The sequence below is a fragment of the Aquarana catesbeiana genome, linkage group LG06 (assembly GCF_042186555.1).
Source record: "Aquarana catesbeiana isolate 2022-GZ linkage group LG06, ASM4218655v1, whole genome shotgun sequence".
NCBI classification, from domain to species: domain Eukaryota; kingdom Metazoa; phylum Chordata; class Amphibia; order Anura; family Ranidae; genus Aquarana; species Aquarana catesbeiana.
Genome location: NC_133329.1, coordinates 78,674,785 through 78,695,105, shown reverse-complemented (window position 1 = coordinate 78,695,105; position 20,321 = coordinate 78,674,785). Strand labels below are relative to the sequence as shown.

Sequence of the window (20,321 nt, the reverse complement as noted above, 5' to 3'; positions counted from 1 at the left end):
TCAAAACCAGGTACCCGCTCCCACTTCGAAACTGACTGCTTAGGCAATCAGAGCAGAAGTTCGCCTCCCCCCTCTCCCTGCGGCCTCTTGGGACACGTCCTCTTGGGTCCCAAGAGACTGCGGGACCATTCGCAAAGTGCAGCGGGCAGCCTGCTGTAAAGCCACAAGCCGTTACAGTTGGCTCCCCACAGTTATGATGCTGGCGCCAGCACTGAAGAGCGGTGAAACAACCCGGTCGGGAGAGCACAGCGCTCGAACCCTTGATAGGTGAGTGGCTGTTTTTTTTTTTGTTTTTTTTTTTTTAGTTTATGTAGCTGCTGACTTAATTTTCATGCAGGGGACTGAAGAACCACTTTAAAAGCCTTAAAGTATAACTAAAGGACAAAACTTTTTTTTTTTTTTTTTTTTTTTTTTTTTTAGTGTTGGACAGCATTGAGAGGGATTAGAACCCTTGTCAGTTTTTAGTTGCTGTCTATGTTCCCGTTAGGGAGATTCACCCTCACCATTTATCCTGTTTTCCATTGTTGTCAAAAGTGAACGTAAAAGAAAATCCCAAATTTTGGGTTGACACCAGAACAGGAAAAGAGGGTGAATCTTCCAATGAGGACAGTAGTTCTGGTGACTCCCTGGCATTCCCTCACTTTGGAGGGACTTCATCTCACTTCCTGTTATGGCATTGGGACAGGAAAAGCAGGTACATCTCCCCAATGGGACGCAGGTGACAGGGGTTATAACTAGGGATGCACCGATACCAGTTTTTTAAGTACTTGCTGATACTTCTTTTTAGTGTCCTGACATTTTTTTTTTTTTTTTTTTTTTAGGGCTCATTCACACCATACATGTATAAAAACTGAAAGACATCTGTTTTACATCAGTTTTCATGTGCGTTTCAGTGAGTTTTTACAGCCTGTTCACATAGGCCATCCGGTCCAAGTACGATATCTAATCTCATACACTACAATTCGCAGTGGAATCGGACCAGGCTTTGAAATCGCATTGCAAACCGGCCTGAGCATATGTGAACCGAGTCTGAAGGTATCAGAGCATTTGCATGAGTTTAAGTACTCATACAAATGCTTAGTATCGGTATCGGTGCAATGCTAGTTATCCAAAATGGGGAAAAAAAAATAAGTTTTTGCATTGAAAAGATTTGTACCAGAGTCTGTGTCACCAAACCATTTCAACAAAAATCTTCCCAGAAGTTTATATGTTTAAAAAAAAACTCTGAGACAGCTGCTGGGCGCCACCATCTTATATGTGGGGTCAGCAATCCAAGCAGACTTGGAGCTGTCACTCAAGGGACACCACAATATTCTCCTGTAGGCTCCTCTAGCAGCTACATAAAAGGTAGGGAGGTGAGGGGAGAGGTGGAGGAGCTGGGCTAGCACAGAGAATACTTCTACACTCACAGAAGAGGAGAGGGCTGTGACCTGCAAGGAGAAGGAATGTGCTAGGGAAATTTTATCTGACAGTTGGCTACAGTGTATCATTTTTGCACAAAACACAAGGGGGCACCACCTAAGTGCAGCATTAGTGTCTTTTAATAAATAAGACATTTAACATACATGGCAACCATGACTGTGCACCCATTGAGCGAAGTGTTCCCAAGTGAAGGTCTCATTCCAGTGGGGGCTTGCGGTGTAGAGACACTCTGAAGATGTCTGCAATGGGAGAAGCTGCTCGTTGTCCAGACCAGAATTTTTTTGGTGCTTTCTGATCCAAACAATGAGCGGTTTCTTCCAGTGCAGGCATCTTTAGTTTGTCTCTACACCGCAAGTCCCCACTGGTATGAGACCCTCACTTGGGAACACTTCGCTCAATGGATGCACTGTCTTGGTTGCTATGTAAGTTGCCAATTGTCTTTCATTTATTAAAGTACACTAATGCTGCACTTAGGCGGTGACCCTTTGTGTTTCTATTGCAGAGATCTTCCTGTCTCTTGGTGGAGCAGCAAATCCATATAGGTTGATGGACTTTTGTTACCCATTGCTACTGGTTTATTTATTAGTTTTTACCATTTGCTTTTGGGATAGCTGGAGCCCTATCCTTGCGCCATATTTTGTTTTGTGTATAGCAGGGGTTTCAAAATCTATTTCATCAGAGGTTGCATCAGCATTTTGGTTGCCCTCAAAGGGCCATTCTATCTGTAAAACCACCATCGGTAGTCAAGAGTCCTCCACCCTCACTTATATCACAGTGCACCACCCTTACCTTGTGCTACTTCCAGGAAGAAGTTGGGGGCGGAGCTCAGAAACAGGGAGTGCAAGAGGACCAGAAGAGGGCTGGAGTCAGTTGCCGGATTTGGCTGAATGCTGAGACTAAGGGAGGTGGAGAGGGGTGCTGCTTCTGCCCAGAGAGGCGCAGAATTTGGTGAAAGAGTGCTGTCCCCCTCTCTGCTGCCAACTGCTGAGACAGGGGGGGGGATGCTGCAGGAAAGGTGCGAGGGCCACATAAAATGGCTTGGGGGGGATTCGGCCCCGGAGCCTTGTGTTTGACACGTGGTGTATAGTGTAATATTTTATTTTTGCCAGACTTCAGGGATTAGGCTAATGGAAACCTGCAATATTTCTGCTTATTTTCTCCTGCAGAGAGTCGGCCATTTTGACCCTGTGACTAGGAGCCCCCTGACCCAAGACCAGCTGATCCCAAACCTAGCCATGAAAGAGGTTATCGATGCCTTCATATCAGAGAACGGTTGGGTGGAAGACTACTGAAATGGCGGACGATCCCATTGGTCTGAGCCTACAATGTTTCAGCTCCAGACTGCTCCCTCCCCCCCCTCCCCATCCCGCCGCGTTTCATAACGTGCCTGTTCTGCCTCATGCCTTACTCATCTCATCCGCGTGTCCAGTGTCGCCTGCTACATCCATCCGCTAGAAAATCAGACAGGCCAAAAGTTTCCCTATCCAAGGATTGTCTGAGAGCTGCTTTTTGTCTTGTCCATCTGTACTTCTGGCCGGTTCGCAGGTCCGGTCCCACTACAGCAGTATGTATATCACCCCTTCTGGTCTGCGCAGATGGAATGATAGATTTGCAGTTCCTAGAGCTGAAACAGAAGCTTTGACCTTTTAGAGATCTCTGAAGACGTCTGTAGCATTAACAGACTTGCTAAAACCTACAGTGCTGCTTGAAGAGCATGGAGACTTGAAGTGCAGTCATTCATATGAATAAAGCTGGCATGGAGTTCACTGCTCTGTGCAGGAAAAATCCCCATAGGTATGATAGCAGAAAAAGGATCGTCAACCTCCCCGCCCCTTTGAAATGTGCAAATATGACTGACTCCATGCCCTGTTTTTGTTTTATTGACTCATTTTCAGTGTTATGTGGCTCTGTCATGTAGTTTTCCGCGTGGAGTACTGGTTAGCGGTGGCGCCGCAGCCCTATTTACAATCTGGGGACTCCGCTGTAGAAAAATGCACAGAACCCCATTCTCACCGAACCCCATATTAACCTTCAGTAACAGTTTAACCTTCCACCAGATTCGGCACTGACGTGGTGTAAAGGACAACCTCGCTGTGCAGCGAGCAAAACGTTCTACTTCTGGCTTGTGTTTTGATTGGTTAACCCCTTGTGACATCCAGCGTGGCCGACAAGTTGCATGATTTTATGCCAATATTTTTATTTTATTTTTTTTTCCCCTTCTAATTATTTTCTAACAGACTTTCACAATGTGCAGAACCCTCCAAGAGAAAGGGCAGAAATGTCTGAGGACAAGCTACTGTTACCAGCCGTAACTACTAACCCCCCTTGAGCCCCTACTGATAATCGTGCTGAATAGAGTGGGCATCCCAAAGAATTGGATATTATTTTTTTCCCGTTGAACTTGTTTGCTTTCTTTGTGTACATAGCCGATGTAAATATATTCTGGCGTCTCCTGTGCGTGTGGCCACTGACTGACTCTCGTAGAAGACACTTCACGGTGTGGCACCTCGTCTGTGAATGCACAGTGCGTACATTAAAAAAGAGTTAATGCCGTTGCAGGTTGTGGATTCTTTCTAGGTAACGGGGAATGGGTTCACCTTGGAAAGCTGTCTTGTCTTATGGCTTTGTTATTTAGCTGATGTTGTGCAATGTGGATTCTTGAAACAGAGCTTCAGTTTTAAAGTGGTTCTAAAGGCTGAAGTTTTTTTTTTTTTTTTACCTCCATGCACTGTATGCATGAAAGTAAAAAACCTTCAGTATCCAGCCGCCCCCCCCCCCTAAATACCCGAGCACGATCCAGTGAGCTGCACGAGAGCTGCTGCTTTCCTGGGTTGGTCTCTCCCTCATTGGCTGAGAGGCAGCAGCTAGAGCCATTGGCTTCCACTGCTGTCAATCACAGCCAATGAACGTGCTGTGGTGGCACTTGGAGAAGAGGAAGAGCCTGGAGCACCAGCAGGGGACCTGAGCAGTGGATCGGGGCTGCTCTGTGTGCGCCACCCTTATATAGGCTGCCTGCAGAAAACTACAGGAAGGGGCGGAGATGAGACCAGTCACCCTGCACAAGAGGAGAGAGAGCGGTCTTTATTACAGGAAGCTCCCGCACAGAGGTACAATTTACTGCTCAGTCCAGGAAGAAATATACAAATCACTTCAAGATTTCAGTAGGTGAAATACACATGCCTCATATAATATGCAATACTGTGCTGGAGTTCAGTTTTAACCAACCCCCTAACCTCACTCTCTATCCTTGAAGGGTAAGCATTGTTCACTACGGGAGGATTGTAAGCCCAGGCTGGCATGGTGATTTGTCACTTGGAGGGTCTGTCCATGACAGCCTAGGCTTAGATGAAGTTGGTTGAATGAAGCTGGCTATCAATCATCCTGGAAGACTGGTGGAAAGAGGAGCTTCTTCAGAGGGGTTGAGTGCTGTAGATGCAGGAGGAGTGAGGGAAAGGTGAGTAGATCTGGAGGTGGCGGAGGGGCGCCTTAATGCATATACATGCTGTGACTTTGGTGACAGGGTCTCTGGATTCCAGAAAATCGGCCACTCTGTAAAAAAAATGAAGGCACGGTATTACTTTAGTCCATGGAGGTGCATTACATCTCCTGAACTTATCGCTATTTATCTGACAGGTTTTTGGCTCTGCTGAAGAATTCACTGACACTAGGGGCTGTGAAAGAAAGAGAGGCACACAGAGCAGCTATGCCCACCCCTCTCCTCTGGTGCCCATTCAGAGAAGCCTTTGTAGTTTGTGAATGAGTTCACATAATACAAAGGCTTCTGTGATTGGGCAGGAGGGAGGTGAGGGGCAGGCATAGCAGCTGCACCAAGTCTAATGTTCAAGATGCTTAGACCTAAAGCATCAGTGCTGGGCTTCCGGAAATACAGCTACAGCCTTCCGGGAGTGCAATAAACCTGTTGGATATAATTAATAGAGATAAGCCCAGGAGATGTCATGCACCTTCTTGGACTTAACTCACATTGTGCCTTCACTTTTTCCAAAGCTGAATTTCTGGAATTCAGCTCTAAACTCTCCCCACGATTGGACACTTCCTCTCACTGGCACCAGAGATGGGGTACTATTCCTCTCACTGACACAAACAATAGGGTACTATTCTTCCCACTTATGCCAGAGATAGGAAACAAATTCTTTCACTGGTACCAACGGTGGGGCAGTATTCCTCTCACTGACACCAGAGATGGGGAATTAAATTCTCCCACTTATACCAATGATGTCATTTTTTTTTTCTTTCCACTGACCACTAAGCCTATGGCTTTAACGCCCACTGGCTACAGTCTGCCCCCCCATAGTGTGAAGGGCAGTGAACTTGGCCCCCTTTGTTTCAAAAGATTGGAGACCCCTGGCTTAGAGAAATCCGTTAGAAGCTTTCTGGTCTTATACAAATTAAAGCCCATGTGAAACAGGTCACATTTTCTTTCTTCTTCTAGTTACAGTTAATTAGTCCCTCTGTTTCCCAGCTCTAGTGTGTGCAATGAAACATCCAACAACAGAGCCCATTAGAAATAGTAAACCAAGTGGCCATTGCAGGACTACTGAAAATTATAATTGTGTTATTTTATTGTCCTATGGGCTTTGGTACTTTTTTTTTTTTTTTTTTTTTTTTAAACCACTGGCCTGGAGCGAGGTTCAAGATGAGATTGATGCCACTGCCCTTTTTACAGATAGAAACAAAGCCCTGCTCCTCTACCAAGCCGCTCCCCTCCACTCAGACACAGGTAAGTCAGTAATTTTGAAATGATGCAGGGAGCCTACAGACCATACTGGTGAGTAGTCCTTTGCTTACTTTATTGGGCACAGCTACCACAGTACAGGTCCTCTTTAACCACTTCAGCCCTGGAAGGATTTACCCACTTCCTTACCATTTTTTGTGATACGGCACTGCCTCACTTTAACTGACAATTGCGCGGGCATGCGACAGTGTACCCAAACAAAATTGATGCCCTTTTTTTCCCACAAAGAGCTTTCTTTTGGTGGTATTTGATCACCTCTGCATTTTTTTATTTTTTGCGCTATAAACAAAAGAACCAACAATTTTGATTAAAAAAAACTTTATTTTCTGCTCTAAAACATATTCAATAATTTTTATTTTTTTTTTTAAATCTATCTATCTTCATTAATTTAGGCCAATTTGTATTCTGCTACATATTTTTGGTAAAAAAAAAAGCGTATATTGATTTGTAGACGCTATAACTTTTGCGCAAACTAAATAGGAGATAGATTTATGGCATTTTTATTAATTATGTTCTTTTTTTTACTGGTAATGGCGGTGATCTGAGATTTTTAGTGGGATTGCGGCGAACAGTTTGGACACCTAACTGACATTTTTTACACTACTTTGGGAACCAGTGACATTACAGTGATTAGTGCTAAAAATATGCACCGACATTGTACTAATGGCACTGGCTGGGAAGGCCTTAACATCAGGGGTGATCAAGGGGTTAAATGTGTTCCAACTGTGTGGCCTGCCTGTAACAACACACAGATCTGTCTTCCTGCATAGCATAAAGACAGGATCTGTGTGTCATCCCCTGACAGAACAGAGATCTCCCTTGTTTACTATGGCAGATCCCCGTTCTGTCACTGCGGGGAACGATCGTGGGTGGCCCTGCCAATTTAGCTTCCCCGCTGGCCATGAGCATGCGTTCACAGATCACCGTGTATGAGCCCGAGGTACACCAACGGCGATTTCCGCAGCCGAGCCAACCTTCTGCAGTATAACTGCGGCGGCTGGTCGGCAAGTGGTTACATCGGGTTTCAACTGACTTCAGGTGACCTCTGACCCTCAAGCTAAAGTACCAGGCTGAAAATAAAGTTTAAAAGGGAGGCAAATGTAAAGCTTCAATAAGAAGGCAGCACAGTTTTCATAAATTAAGATTTAATTACTAAATTCTTTCAATAGTCCAGATGCATTATCAGCAACAATTGTTATATTACTGAGAAACAAAACGGTCATAAAATTTAAAAGTCAGTTGTGATTACATTAAAAAAAAAAAAAAAAAAAGAATCTTAATATAAAATTATGTGCAAAAGCTGAAGGAATGAAGTAGATATTTCCTCTAACATTTTGGTCCTTTAAAAAGAGAGAGTGCTGGGTAAAACCAACGCAGTGTGAACTTCACAGAAGTGGATCTTGGCTGCTGGCCATAGATCGTTGTCAGTTTATGATCCCTGAGATTTGATGTAAACTGTTTGACCACGAAAATGTTCACTATCCGAGGAATGTGGAGATGAAGACGCTGGTGTCCAGGTTTAGGGTGGCATGCCACCAGCGGTCAGGAAAGTACAACACCTGAGGAAGCAAGGACAGTGACATTATTAGTAGCATAATGTCCTACAGCCAATTGAAGTGATACACGTTATAGACTAAAATAATCATTCATTTCTATAATATTAGAGGTTTGTTTATCTAACACTGATATTGCTCTGTGCATGTGAGCGTACGATTGGTCTAGGAGGAAGAACCAAAATGATGGTATCTGAAAATAATTTCCACATATCTAGCCCTGCAGCATTTGCTAGTGGGGAGGGAAGGAAATGACTCCCTAAACGGCCACTCACCAACTTCCAACCACAGGATCCTATAACCCAGGATCCAATCTTCAGCCATCATGGTGGGCACTGACACTTTAGACCCTCAGGGTCTCGGTCCCCTACACACTAGGGTCTACCCTGGACCTGTACCGTAACACCTTGGTCAGTGCGTAACTGCTCAAGGTTCCAAACATGCAAGGTCCAGTGCTGAAAAGGTTGCATTACAAGCAGAACCCTGCTGAAATCCGAATTCCTCACACTGCGGTTTCGGGTACCATCCATCTAGGCGTTCGAGTCAAAGATTGTCTCTGGCAGACCAAATCTGATCCTGGAGTAGGAGGGGTTATATAGGGGAGGACTTCATGTCTATTTGATCTTCTAGTTTTCATTCACCTATAGGTGGCGCATAACCCAGGTAGTCATGACTATAGCCTGCTCTGTGCCTTGTGGTGTATGAAAAATTAAATTTTCCATTTACCTGGCCTGCATCATTTGATAGTAGGGACCGAAGGAAATGACTCCCTAAAGGGCCACTTCACCAACTTCCAGCTGTAGGGTCCTGTAACTCAGCATCCAATCTTCAGCAATCACAGCCGTTACTATTCCCCACCCACTGGTGTCCACTGCCCTGGACCTGTACAGCACCCTACCAGAACACCTTGCTCAGTGCATAACTGCGCAGAGTTCTGAACATGCAAGGTCCACTACTGAAAATGTTGCATTACTGGCTAAACTCTGCCAACATTCAAATTCCTCACAGCAGGGTCAGGGTGCCATCCATCTAGGCATCCGAAGCCTTGAGAATGGATCTGGATGGCAAAACTCCTGATCCCTACTGGAATCTCCTGAGAATGGCTATAGCATGCAGAAACAGTACTTGTATGACTATCACCTTTAATACACTGGTGAAAAATGGAGGGGCTCTTGGAGTAGGAGGGGTTATATAGGAGAAGACTTTCTAAAGTAGGAGGGGTTATATGGGGCAGGACTTTGTGGAGTAGAAGGGGTTATATAGAGGAGCACTTCCTGTCTGATCTGCCAGTGTCCCTTCATCTATAGGTGGTACATAACCCAGGTAGTCATGACTATAGCCTGTTCTGTGCACCGTTATGTACGAAAAAGAAAATAATTTTCCTGGCCCCCCCCCCCCCCCCGCCATCATTTGCCAAAAGGAGAAAGGAAATGAAAATGATGGTATCTGAGATACATTTTCTTGTGCTTCCTCCAAGCTGTCACATGCATAGCTCCCAACTGTCCCAGATTTCGAGCAATGTCCCTCTTTCCTCATCATTTTGATCTGATCTATATAGTTGTATATAAAATGCACTTTTTTATCTATCAAAAAGTGTTTCCCAGCGCTAAACCTTTCATCTGATTTCTAAATTGCTGCATTTGTAAATTGCAAAAGCCAATATAAAAGGAATGGCAATAATAATTTAAAAAAAAAAAGCACTTGTGTGTTTAATCAATCTTGTTTTTTTTGTACAATTCTCCAAGGGGTGTGTCCTATGACTACATACTTTTGCAGATAGGTGTCCCTCATTCCCATCTCAAAAAGTTGGGAGGTATGCACATGGTAGGTTTTGGCTTTTCCACTAGACCAGTGATTAAGATGCAGTAGGTAAGATCTGTAGTAGTGATAAATCTGTACAAAGTAGATTTTTGATATAGACAAGTCCAAAGGGTTATTTATTGAGGGGGATAATCTACAGTGAAAAAACAACCTGATTGTGTTCTGCTGCTTTTTCTATCGTAGTAAATGAACTGCTCAACAGATCATCCATTTTTTAGTATAAAGCTAAGAGTGCCTGGTACAAATGATTAGATAACTTAAAATTGCTATAAAAGGTTTGTTGAAAAAAAAAAAAAAAAAAAAAAGTATAGGAAATACATTTCAGGGAAGGGGTTCCTCTTCAAGGCTTAAATATATGGTTTTGTTATTCAATCTGGACTCGATTCATAAAAATTTCTGCTTTGAGGCTTAAAAAGTTGAGGTATCAGAGTGGCTAGCCAGTCACTCATCTTTATGAAATATGCTGACAACTCAGTTTTTAAATAAATCCTACCTGGATTTAAAGTGGAAGGCAAGTCAAAAGCTAACTAAACGTAAACCTGCTCCCACCCTCGTTCTAAAGCCTCGTACACACGATCGGATTTTCGGCAGACAAAGCTACAGACTTTTGTCTGAAGGGCATGTGCCTGGAACTTGTCTTGCATACTAACGGCACACAATTGTCGGCCAACAAACACGAACGTAGTGACGTACTATGTGGAATTTCGGCTCTTGAGTGCCACCCTTTGGGCACCTTCTGCTAATGTCATGTTTGGTGAGCATTGATTCCGAGCATGCGTGTTTGGACTTTTGTGTGACGGACTTGTGTACACACGATACGAAAATCTGACAACAGACCGTTGGTCCACCGAAAATATATTAGCCTGCCATCCAACATTTCTTGGCGAAAAGTTGACCAACAATTGTCTGATGGAGCGTACGAACGATCGGATTTTAGGCAAACAGTCTGTCATCACACAATACCCTGCCGAAAATCCGATCGTGTGTACGAGGCTTAAGTCTATTTTATTTACCCAAGAAAGATCTCTATACTTACCTATGTCCGGTCACATGATCCCTCTCCAATGTCAGCTTCCGTGAAGAGGACAGATCATTAACGGCAGCAGAGACTGGGCAATGACATTAGCTATAGCAGGGGTAGGCAACCCCCGGCACGCAAAGCCTCTTTAGCCAGAACTCTACTCCCTCCCCATCAGCAGAGCAGCACAGGGAAGTGTCAGTGAGACACTAATGCATTCCAATTTCAGAATTCCCCACACCGCACCTGCACTGAGGGGGAGGCACTGCGCCCCCACACATTGGAAAAGATGGGAAACATTGATTGGTTCTCTGACTTTGCTGTAGCTGCGAATCATCAGCTTTTGTGATGGGGAAGAGATTGGGTGCAGTTCTGCCAGGGGGGGCGGTCCCTGTTTCCAGGAGATGGAAGACTGGCTTTAGCAGTGGACAATGACAATCACAGTCCTGCTAGCCCCACCCACCATCTGGAGGAAGATGACCCGCTTGGTTGCCACAACCAATCTCAGAAAGAAGAGATTTCACTGTGATTGAGAAAACCCCAATCAGGTGACTGCTTGTGGAATTACTGTTGAGCTTCTGGGAACTTTGTTGAAATTATTACTGAACTTTTGCGTCACTTACTACTGAACCCCGACACTCTGTGTCCCTTTAAGCCACAGCCAGTATTCAGCGCAATGAAAATCACACCCAACTATTCCTGTGGCGCAGAGCGCCGCACTTTTCCTCAGCTGCGGGGGCCCAACTTATGATCCTGCGCACAGGCCCACTGCTTTCAGAAAATGCCCCTGACCCGAGCTCATCATTGCATATCCATTCCAGATGCTTGTTTGTGATACCACATACATCACATACAAGCACGTGGGCTGGATGGAAGAGTTGGATCAGCAGGATGAGTGTCTCATCTCTGCTTCCTTTCACCACTCTGCATATCGCGCATATCATAGATGAGAAGAGGGTACAGTGATGGGGAAAATGAGCAGGAGGGGTTCAGCAGTGGGACAGAAGAGCAGGGGGGTACAGTGTTGGGGCAGATGAGAAGGGAGGTTCAGTGGTGGGACAGAAAAGCAGTGGATACAGATGTGAAAGGAGGTGTATTGGTGAGCAGGGGGAACAGAGGTGAGACAGATGTGCAGGAGGTACATTGGTGGGGCAGATGAGAAGGTGATTCAGTAGTGAGACAGAAGAGCATGGGGATATGGTACAGTGGTGGGGCAGATGAGAAAAGGGTGTATATTGATGGGGCAGATGAGCAGGGGAGTTAGTGGTGGGACAAAAGAGCAAGGGGGTACAGTGGTGGGGCAGATGAGCAGGGGGGTACAGAGGAGACAGGAGGTACATCGGTGGAACACATGAGCAGGGGGTTGGGACAGATGTGCAGGAGGTATGGTCTGGTGTCCTCAAACTTAAGAGTGTGTCTCTTGATAGTGATCGTATATTAAAAGGAACACCAGTATATAGGCTATGGTGCACACATCTCCATCTAGTCTTTTCCATTATCCTTTACACCACAGTAAACGTTTTATTCTGAACTAACCTCTCCGGGCCGGATGGTACATTCGATTGGTCGTTCCTCAGCTGGAAGGAAGGGGTACACGTCAAACATCCAAGATAATGTGGTACTATTAGGGTTAAATTCAGGAGTCTTGTCCGGAGGGTAAAGAAGCCAGCGCTGGTTTAAAAAAAAAAAAAAAAATTATGTAAATAAAGATTGTCAACTGGGAATGGCTGATATTTGTCCCACCTGATCGAGGAAGAAAAAGCACGCTAGTTTGAATCATCTCCCTACATCCTGTATCTCATGGAAACTCACCACAATATACCCAGTGTGTAATAGAAGTGTGAGGTGAAATTGTGCTGCGGCTGGCATTCCCGTAAGTCCGACACCTACACCATAGCTATGATCAAGGCCCTTTATGGGCAGAAATGCGTAAGCAGGCTGCATTTGTGATGTTTTCCCCTGGTTTTCAATACAGTGCCTTGAAAAGTATTCACACCCCTTGAAATTTTCCACATTTTGTCATATTACAACCATAGACATAAATGTATTTTATGAGGTTTTTTGTGATAGACCAGCACAAAATGGCACGTAATTGTGAAGTGGGAGGAAAATGGTAAATGGTTTTCAATTTTTTATTACAAATAAATAGTGAAAAGTGTGGCGTGCATTTGTATTCAACCTCCATGCTTTGAGAACCACCTTTTGCTGCAATTACAGCTGCAAGTCTTTTTGGGGATGTCTCTACCAGCTTTACACATCTAGAGTGAAATTTTTGCCCATTCTTCTTTGCCAAAATAACTCGAGCTCTGTCAGATTGTATGGAGAGCGTCTGAGCAGCAATTTTCAAGTCTTGCCACAGATTCTCAATTGGATTTAGGTCTGGACATTGACTGGGCCATTCTAACACATGAATATGCTTTGATCTAAACCCTTCCATTGTAGTTCTGGCTGTATGTTTAGGGTCGTTGTCCTGCTGGAAAGTAAACCTCCGCCCCAGTCTCAAGTCTTTTGCAGACTCTAACAGGTTTTCTTCTAAGATTGCCCTGTATTTGGCTCCATCCATCTTCCCATCAACTCTGACCAGCTTCCCTGTCCCTGCTGAAGAAAAGCATCCCCACAACATGATGCTGCCACCACCATGTTTCACAGTGGGAATGGTGTGTTCAGTGTTAGTTTTCCACCACACATAGCATTTTGCTTTAAGGCCAAAAAGTTAAACTTTGGTCTCATCTGACCAGAGCACCTTCTTCCACATGTTTGCTGTGTCCCCCACATGGCTTCTCACAAACTGCAAACAGGACTTCTTATGGCTTTCTTCTTGCCACTCTTCCATAAAGACCAGATTTGTGGAGTGCACGACTAATAGTTGTCCTGTGGACAGATTCTCCCACCTGAGCTGTGGATCTCTGCAGCTCCTCCAGAGTTACCATGGGCCTCTTGGCTGCTTCTCTGATTAATGCTCTCTTTACCTGTCCTGTTAGTTTAGGTGGACGGCCATGTCTTGGTAGGTTTGCAGTTGTGCCGTTCTCCGTTTTCGGATGATGGATTGAACAGTTCTATGTAAGATGTTCAAAGCTTGGGATTTTTTTTTTTTTTTTTTATAACCTAACCCTGCTTTAAACTTCTCCACAACTTTAGCCCTGACCTGTCTGGTGTGTTCCTCAGCCTTGATGATGCTGTTTGTTCATTAAGATTCTTTAACAAACAAACAGAACAGCTGTATTTATATTGAGATTAAATTACACACATGTGGACTCCATTTACTAATTAGATGACTTCTAAAGGCAATTGGTTCCACTAGATTTTAGTTAGGGGGATCAGAGTAAAGAGGGCTGAATACAAATGCACGCCACATTTTTTAGATACTTATTTGTAAAAAAAATTTACATCATTTATCATCATTTTCCTTCCACTTCACAAATATGTGCACTTTGTGTTGGTCTATCACAAAAATCCCTATAAAATACATTTATGTTTTTGGTTGTAACATGACAAAATGTGGAAAATTTCAAGGGCTATGAATACTATTTCAAGGCACAGTAAAGTGTTCTGTACATTTCCATTGTTGAGTTTTGGCTTACTTTAGAAGACTCGAAAAAAGTGCCCTGCAGTAATTTGTAGAGGTGCACCGAAATTTTGTTTGCTGAAAATTATTGTCCGAAAATGGTGTTTCGGTATCGGCCGAATGAAAATAACAGCCGATACCGAAAGGGGGCGGGGTTCGCCTCGGGTGCCACCCATTGCAGGAGTGTCCTCCTGGCGCCCAGTCCTCCACTCCCTCCTCCTCCCCTCGCTGCGATCTCCATCACGGAGCTGAATTGCCCGGCCGTAGTAACAGTGTCCCGCCTCCTGTGATAGACGGCACACTGATCCAATGGTGGGACATTGAATCAGTGTGACGTGATTACAGGAGGTGGGATATTGTTACTGCGGCCCGGGCAATCCAGCTCCGTGACACACGGAGGTCGCTGCTGATGCGGGCACAGGCAGGCTGCATCTGATGGGCACTGGTAAAGCTTCTGGGCACTGGCATGCTGCATATGATGGTCACTGGCAGGCTGCATATGACAGGCAGTGGTGAGGCTGCTGGGCACTGGCAGGCTGCATAAGACGGGCAGCAGTGAGGCTGCTGGGCACTGGCAGGCTGCATAAGAAGGGCAGTGGTGGCGCTGCTGGGCACTGGCAGGCTGCATGTGACGGGCACTGGTGAGGCTGCATGTGACGGGCACTGGTGAGGCTGCATGTGACGGGCACTGGTGAGGCTGCATGTGACGGGCACTGGTGAGGCTGCTGGGCACAGATAGGCTGCATGTGCCGGGCACTGGTGAGGCTGCATGTGCCGGGCACTGGTGAGGCTGCATTGATCTTTTGTTTCATGTCTGCTAGAGGTGCACCGAATGGAAATTTTGCTAATACTATTAGCAGTGTGTTTAAGTAAGAGATTGCAGACATGATACAAGAGATGGTTAGAGACTGCATTTTTCTTGACTTTTCTTGCACTAAAGGTGCCAATAATGGTCAACAATAAATTCATATTAATTTAATCTGATGATATTAGTTTAAAAGTTAAATATAATACAATTATATATAAAAAATAAATAAATATTTTTTAAAAAACTGTCATTTTCGGTATCTGTTTCGGTTTTTGGCCTAGTGTATCTTCCATTTTCGGTATCGGTTTCGGCACCAAAAAACCCATTTGGTGTACCACTAGTTTGTGTCTCTGACCTATCCCTGAAGACATCATAGTGGTGTTACTATCTAAAAGCTGTAGTCCCCAATTAATGTTCTATACTGCCTAATGAAGACATTCCTGTGCAATGCAGGATTTGGAATAAAGTGTAAATTCACTTTTCAGGAAGATTTTCATAAAATCTCCCTATGCAATTGTACATCCAATGAATGGAACATACCATAGCTCCTCTTGTTGGAAATGGTGAAGGTCATGCAATGACTGATAAAGCTGTTTTAGGTCCTCTCCAGAAAAAGCACCGGGTCCCTTATTCTTCTCTGCTCTGCCGTTTGCAGGATGGGCCGACTTTCACAATAATGCATCATGGTGCTCCTGCGCGTTGCGTCCTCTTCAGGCCCCAACTTAGTAGCAGCTGCTCTGGGCTGTTCAGATTTTGTGCATGGTCTTCTCTACATGAGCATGGAGTTTGAATAACCTAGAGAGACCGCTAGTAAGCTAAGCTGAAGGCAGAGAGGATACACTGCACCTGCGCAGTTTGAACGGCCGGGAATGGCCACTAGGGGACACATTATTGTGAAATTCAGCCTCTCCTGCAGGAGAGTATTGAGGAGCCAGCGTGATTTCCAACAGGAGGAGCTATGGTATGTACTATTCATTGGATATAGAATTGCATAGGGGAATTTTCTAAAAAGGATGACCTTACACTTTAACTTTTCCAAGATCTTGTTGGAAGGCCTGTGATGTCACCCTCACGCTTTATCCTGATGTGCAATTTCATGTTAGGCTAAAGCAGGAGTCTCCGAACTTTCTAAGAAAAGGGCCAGTTTACTGTCCTTCAGGCTTTCAGCAGGCCAGACTGTGACCAGCGGGAGTAGAAAGTGCCCTATCATTGGTTTACATGGGAGGAATAGTGCCACATTGCTGAACTTGATATCAGTGAGAAAAATAGTGCCGCATTAATGGTGTCAGTAGGGGGAATGGTTCTCCATCATTGGTGTCAGTTGGTGGAATAGTGCCCCAAGGCCCAGATAAATTAAAACCAAAAGGGCCATATCCAGCACCTGGGCTGCAATTTGGAGACAACTGGGCTAAGGAATAAGCTGACCTTGTAGTTTGCTACGAGGTTCCTTTTCAAGTGTATCTAAAAAGTGGTTGTTAAGCCACTACTATAAAAACCTCCCATCCCCCCGGTAACATAACAATATGTGTCCCTGTGCGTTAACAATATGCCAGGTATATCAGGCAAATACTGAAAGAAATGGGAATACCAGACTACCTCAACCGTCTTCGCAAAAACCTGTATGCAAGTCAAGAAGTAACAGTTAGAACAGTACATGGAACAACTGACTGGTGTAAAATTGAGAAAGGAGTGTGGTAAGGATGTATATTGTTACTCTACTTATTTAACTTATTATGTGCAGAGTACATCATGCGAAATGCCAGGATCGATGGATCACAAGCCGGAATTAAGATTGCAGGGAGAAATATCAACAACCTGAGAAATGCAGACAATGCCACACTAATGGCAGAAAGTGAAGAAAAATGAAAGAGTCTCTTAATGAAGGTGAAGAGCAGAACGCAAAAGCTGGCCTGAAATTAAACATTAAGGCCACTAAGATGGCCTCGAATGGTTCATATCTTTGTAATGTGGACTAAGTGCAATAATGTTTTTCTTACACCTATTACAATATTAGGCCATGTTGGCTGACTTACGATCGTTTATCTTATATATGCATTTGTACTGTTTTGTAAAATTGATAAAAAATATTGAAAACAAGAAAACTAAGATTATGGCAACCGGTCCCATCACTCCTTGACAAATAGAAGGAGAAGAAATGGAAACAGTGACAGATATTTATCTTCCTAGGCTCCAAGATCACTGCAGACGGTGACTTGTAGCCATGAAATTAAGAGATGCTTGCTTCTTGGGAGGAAAAAAATGGCAAACCTAGACAACATTATAAAAAGCAGAGAAATCGCCCTACCGACAAAGTGCCGTATAGTCAAAGTTTGGTATTCCCAGTAGTAACCTATGACTGTGAAAGTTGGACCATAAGAGAGGCTGAACGCCGAAGAATTTACATTTTTGAACTATGGTGTTGGAGAAGACTCTTGAAAGTCCCTTGGACGGCAAGAAGATCAAACCAGTCAATCCTGAAGGAATTCAATCCTGAATATTTACCGGAAGGACAGATCCTAAAGTTGAAACTCGAATACTTTAGCCACCTAATGCAAAGGGAGGACTCATTAGGAAAGACCCTGATGCTGGAAAACATGAAGGAGAAGAGGACGATAGAAAACAAGATGGATAAATAGCATCATCGAAACAATGAACATGAAGTTAAGCAAGCTCCAGGAGGCATTGGGGGACAGAAAAGCCCGGCGCACTATGGTCCGCACTATGGTTACAAAGAGTTGGACATGACTGAACAACAACCCCCTATATCAGAGCGGTCCCAGTGCTCACATGACTCCTCGGCTCTCTCCTTTGCTCGGTTGACAGCTCCAGCGGACGGGGCCAAGCACTGCCGCTGACATCAGCCAGGGAGGAAGGGAAGAGAGAAAGAGAGCCGAGGAGTCATGTGAGCGCCGGGAGACACTTTGTTATAGGTACAGATTGGCATATTTTTAATATAGCACAGGGACACATATTGTTATGTTACAGAGGGGATGGGTGGATTTTATAGTAGTTATGAGAGCAGCAGGAGGGGAGAGGGCAGGCAATGACATGAGCAGACAGGCAGGGAGGGTGGGTAAGAGAGGAGGACAGAGCAGGGCTGCAGATGACGGAGGCATGTAAACTGACCACGGTGTCAAGGCTCAGCAGCCATGATAAACCGTGGTCAGTTTACAGGGTGGAAGGTATAGCCAGGCAGGATCAGCCAGGTTTTTTAGATGATAGAAGGGACCAAATGACACAACACAAGCACTGTGCTGCATGACATGCTTTAAAGGAACAGGACCTGTTTTTTTTGTTTTGTTTTTTAGGTTAACAAAACACTTTTTTTTTCCCATTTTACATGGCATAGGGAAGAGTCAAAACCCCTGTGAGTTTTTATCGGTGTCCGAGTCCCCGCTGGGAAGATTCAACCTATTTGATGTGGTAACCATTGTCACCAGAACAGAAAGTAATGGAAAATCCAACATTTTACAGTTGTTGCCAAAACAGCAATAGAAAGAACATCTTTTCTTGATTAAACTATTCCGGTGTCAACAGTCTAAGGGATTTCCCCTCACTTTGGAGGGATTTCCTTTCTGTCATGGCTCTAGGGCAGGAAGTGAAAGGAAAATTTCCCCAAAAGAAAAAAAAAATGTACAGTTTGCTATCCTATACAAAACCAAAGGAAAAGCGTTGGCTTAAGATGTGTTTTAAATCATCCAGTATGCTATTAAACCAGAATAAAGCTCAAGTATACAGGTAAAGCTTATGCACTTGCAAGAACAGGACATCCGTGCAAAAGTTGTTTGCTCAGGCTATCCTGGCCTCTAATAGCTGCATACAGTCAACATTGGCTTTCAAATCCTTTTCAACATCAGAATCTAATTATCTTTGTATGCCAAGACAATGCACACAGCAAAATGCAGAGTGGAGTCAATTAATCAATTAACTCCATGCAAAGACATTCCACTTTTTGGTGGGTGCTGAAAGGATGAAACCACGCAATGTTTTTTTTTTTATACCTTTAGGAGAATCCACCAGTGTGATGTCCTAAAATGTTTTTGTCCTCTCTCGCCAGGCCGCAACTAAAGTATCAACTCTCTTACAAGACAGAGTTCCCAAACTTTGTATTTAAAACCATAGTAAATTGTTGAAGGAAAATCTGTGGAACCAGTAACCCCAACTAATGGAACAGTCATCCTTACCTTTCTGCCATATATAACTTCTGAGAAGCCCGGTCCATGCCAGTGGAAGGGAACACCCGTTCCTGAACCTGGGGAAGAGGAGACAACAATGGTTTGGAAGCTCATTGATGGGATGACCTAGACCTCATACACACTATTAGATTTTCTGCAGATTTTTGTCTTCAGATTTACCAAAACCATGTAGTGCAAGGGCCTGCCTGACTGCATACAAATTGAAACTCTTAAGGTTTGACCTCATATTATATGGTTTTGGTAAATCTGAAGACAAAAGTCTGCAGAAAATCTAATAGTGTATATGGGGCTTAAGGCTGGCCATACATTATAAAAGTTTCTTGTACAAATTTCCTTTAGATTTAACAAAAGCATACAATATGAGGTCAAACCTAAACACTTTCAGTTTGTATGCAATTAGGCAGGCCCTTGTACTACATTGTTGAAGGTAAATCTGAAGGAAATTGAACAAGAAAATTGTATGGCTAGAATTATGGGTGGACAGTCCAAGAGCCTGATAACATTTTGAAGAACTTTGCGCCTGTGTGCCATGGTCTTGAGACTGTAGGTATGTCATTGATCTAAGACACTAACTGTGTGTCACTGTTCTGGAACCCCAGTGGTCATTGGGAGATAGTTTTAGGACACAGACTCTGGGTTTGTCATTGTTCAAAGAACCCCTAGCAACCGCTGGAGGAATCTGAACAACGGCTTGTCATTGTTATGGAACCCCAACTGTCCTTGTTTCATGGTTTTTGGACCATGACTAATGGTGTTTCATCTTGAGAAATCAACAGTGACTGTTAAAAGAAATTTGGAAAGATATATTACTGGAACCTTTTGTTTTTCCTGGTGTTATGGAGCTATTTGACTAGGATGCCTGGATTCCTAGGGCTGGCAGCTTTTCCATGCCAAAGGACTTCCACTGTCTCCTTGCTTTATAACAAAGGGAATATGATATTGAAACGCCATACCAAAATGTAATTACCAGACAGAGTATAATTCCAAGGTAAGAGAATTTTTTTTACAAAGCCAATGCATTTTGGGGGTCAAAGAGCACCCTCCTTAATTAGGGCTACAAAGATGCAACAGAATTCAAAATGATGTAAGTATAAGTAAAATAGGTATACAAATACACTGTGTATGTGTGTGTGTGTGTGTGTGTGTATGTATATTATATATATATTATATATATATACACACACA

General features: G+C 44.0%; 2 protein-coding genes across 5 annotated transcripts in view; one reads left to right on the top strand and one right to left on the bottom strand.

Annotated features, from left to right (window-relative positions):
* Nucleotides 1-3,977, top strand: part of STUB1 (STIP1 homology and U-box containing protein 1) — a 36,395-nt gene extending 32,418 nt beyond the window's left edge. For both annotated transcript variants that reach the window (XM_073636283.1, XM_073636284.1), the window contains one exon: nt 2,589-3,977. In XM_073636283.1, the coding sequence (XP_073492384.1) occupies nt 2,589-2,714 (126 nt within the window). In that variant the 3' untranslated portion in view covers nt 2,715-3,977. The remainder of the gene's footprint in view (nt 1-2,588) is intronic.
* Nucleotides 3,978-6,652: 2,675 nt separating this feature from the next.
* Nucleotides 6,653-20,321, bottom strand: part of JMJD8 (jumonji domain containing 8) — a 28,755-nt gene continuing 15,086 nt past the window's right edge. For 2 of the 3 annotated variants that reach the window (XM_073636280.1, XM_073636281.1), the window contains exons 8-10: nt 19,125-19,192; nt 12,104-12,238; nt 6,653-7,734 (exon numbers count right to left, since the gene is read on the bottom strand). In XM_073636280.1, the coding sequence (XP_073492381.1) occupies nt 7,654-7,734; nt 12,104-12,238; nt 19,125-19,192 (284 nt within the window). In that variant the 3' untranslated portion in view covers nt 6,653-7,653. The remainder of the gene's footprint in view (nt 7,735-12,103; nt 12,239-19,124; nt 19,193-20,321) is intronic. The other variant, XM_073636282.1, reaches the window with a different exon arrangement.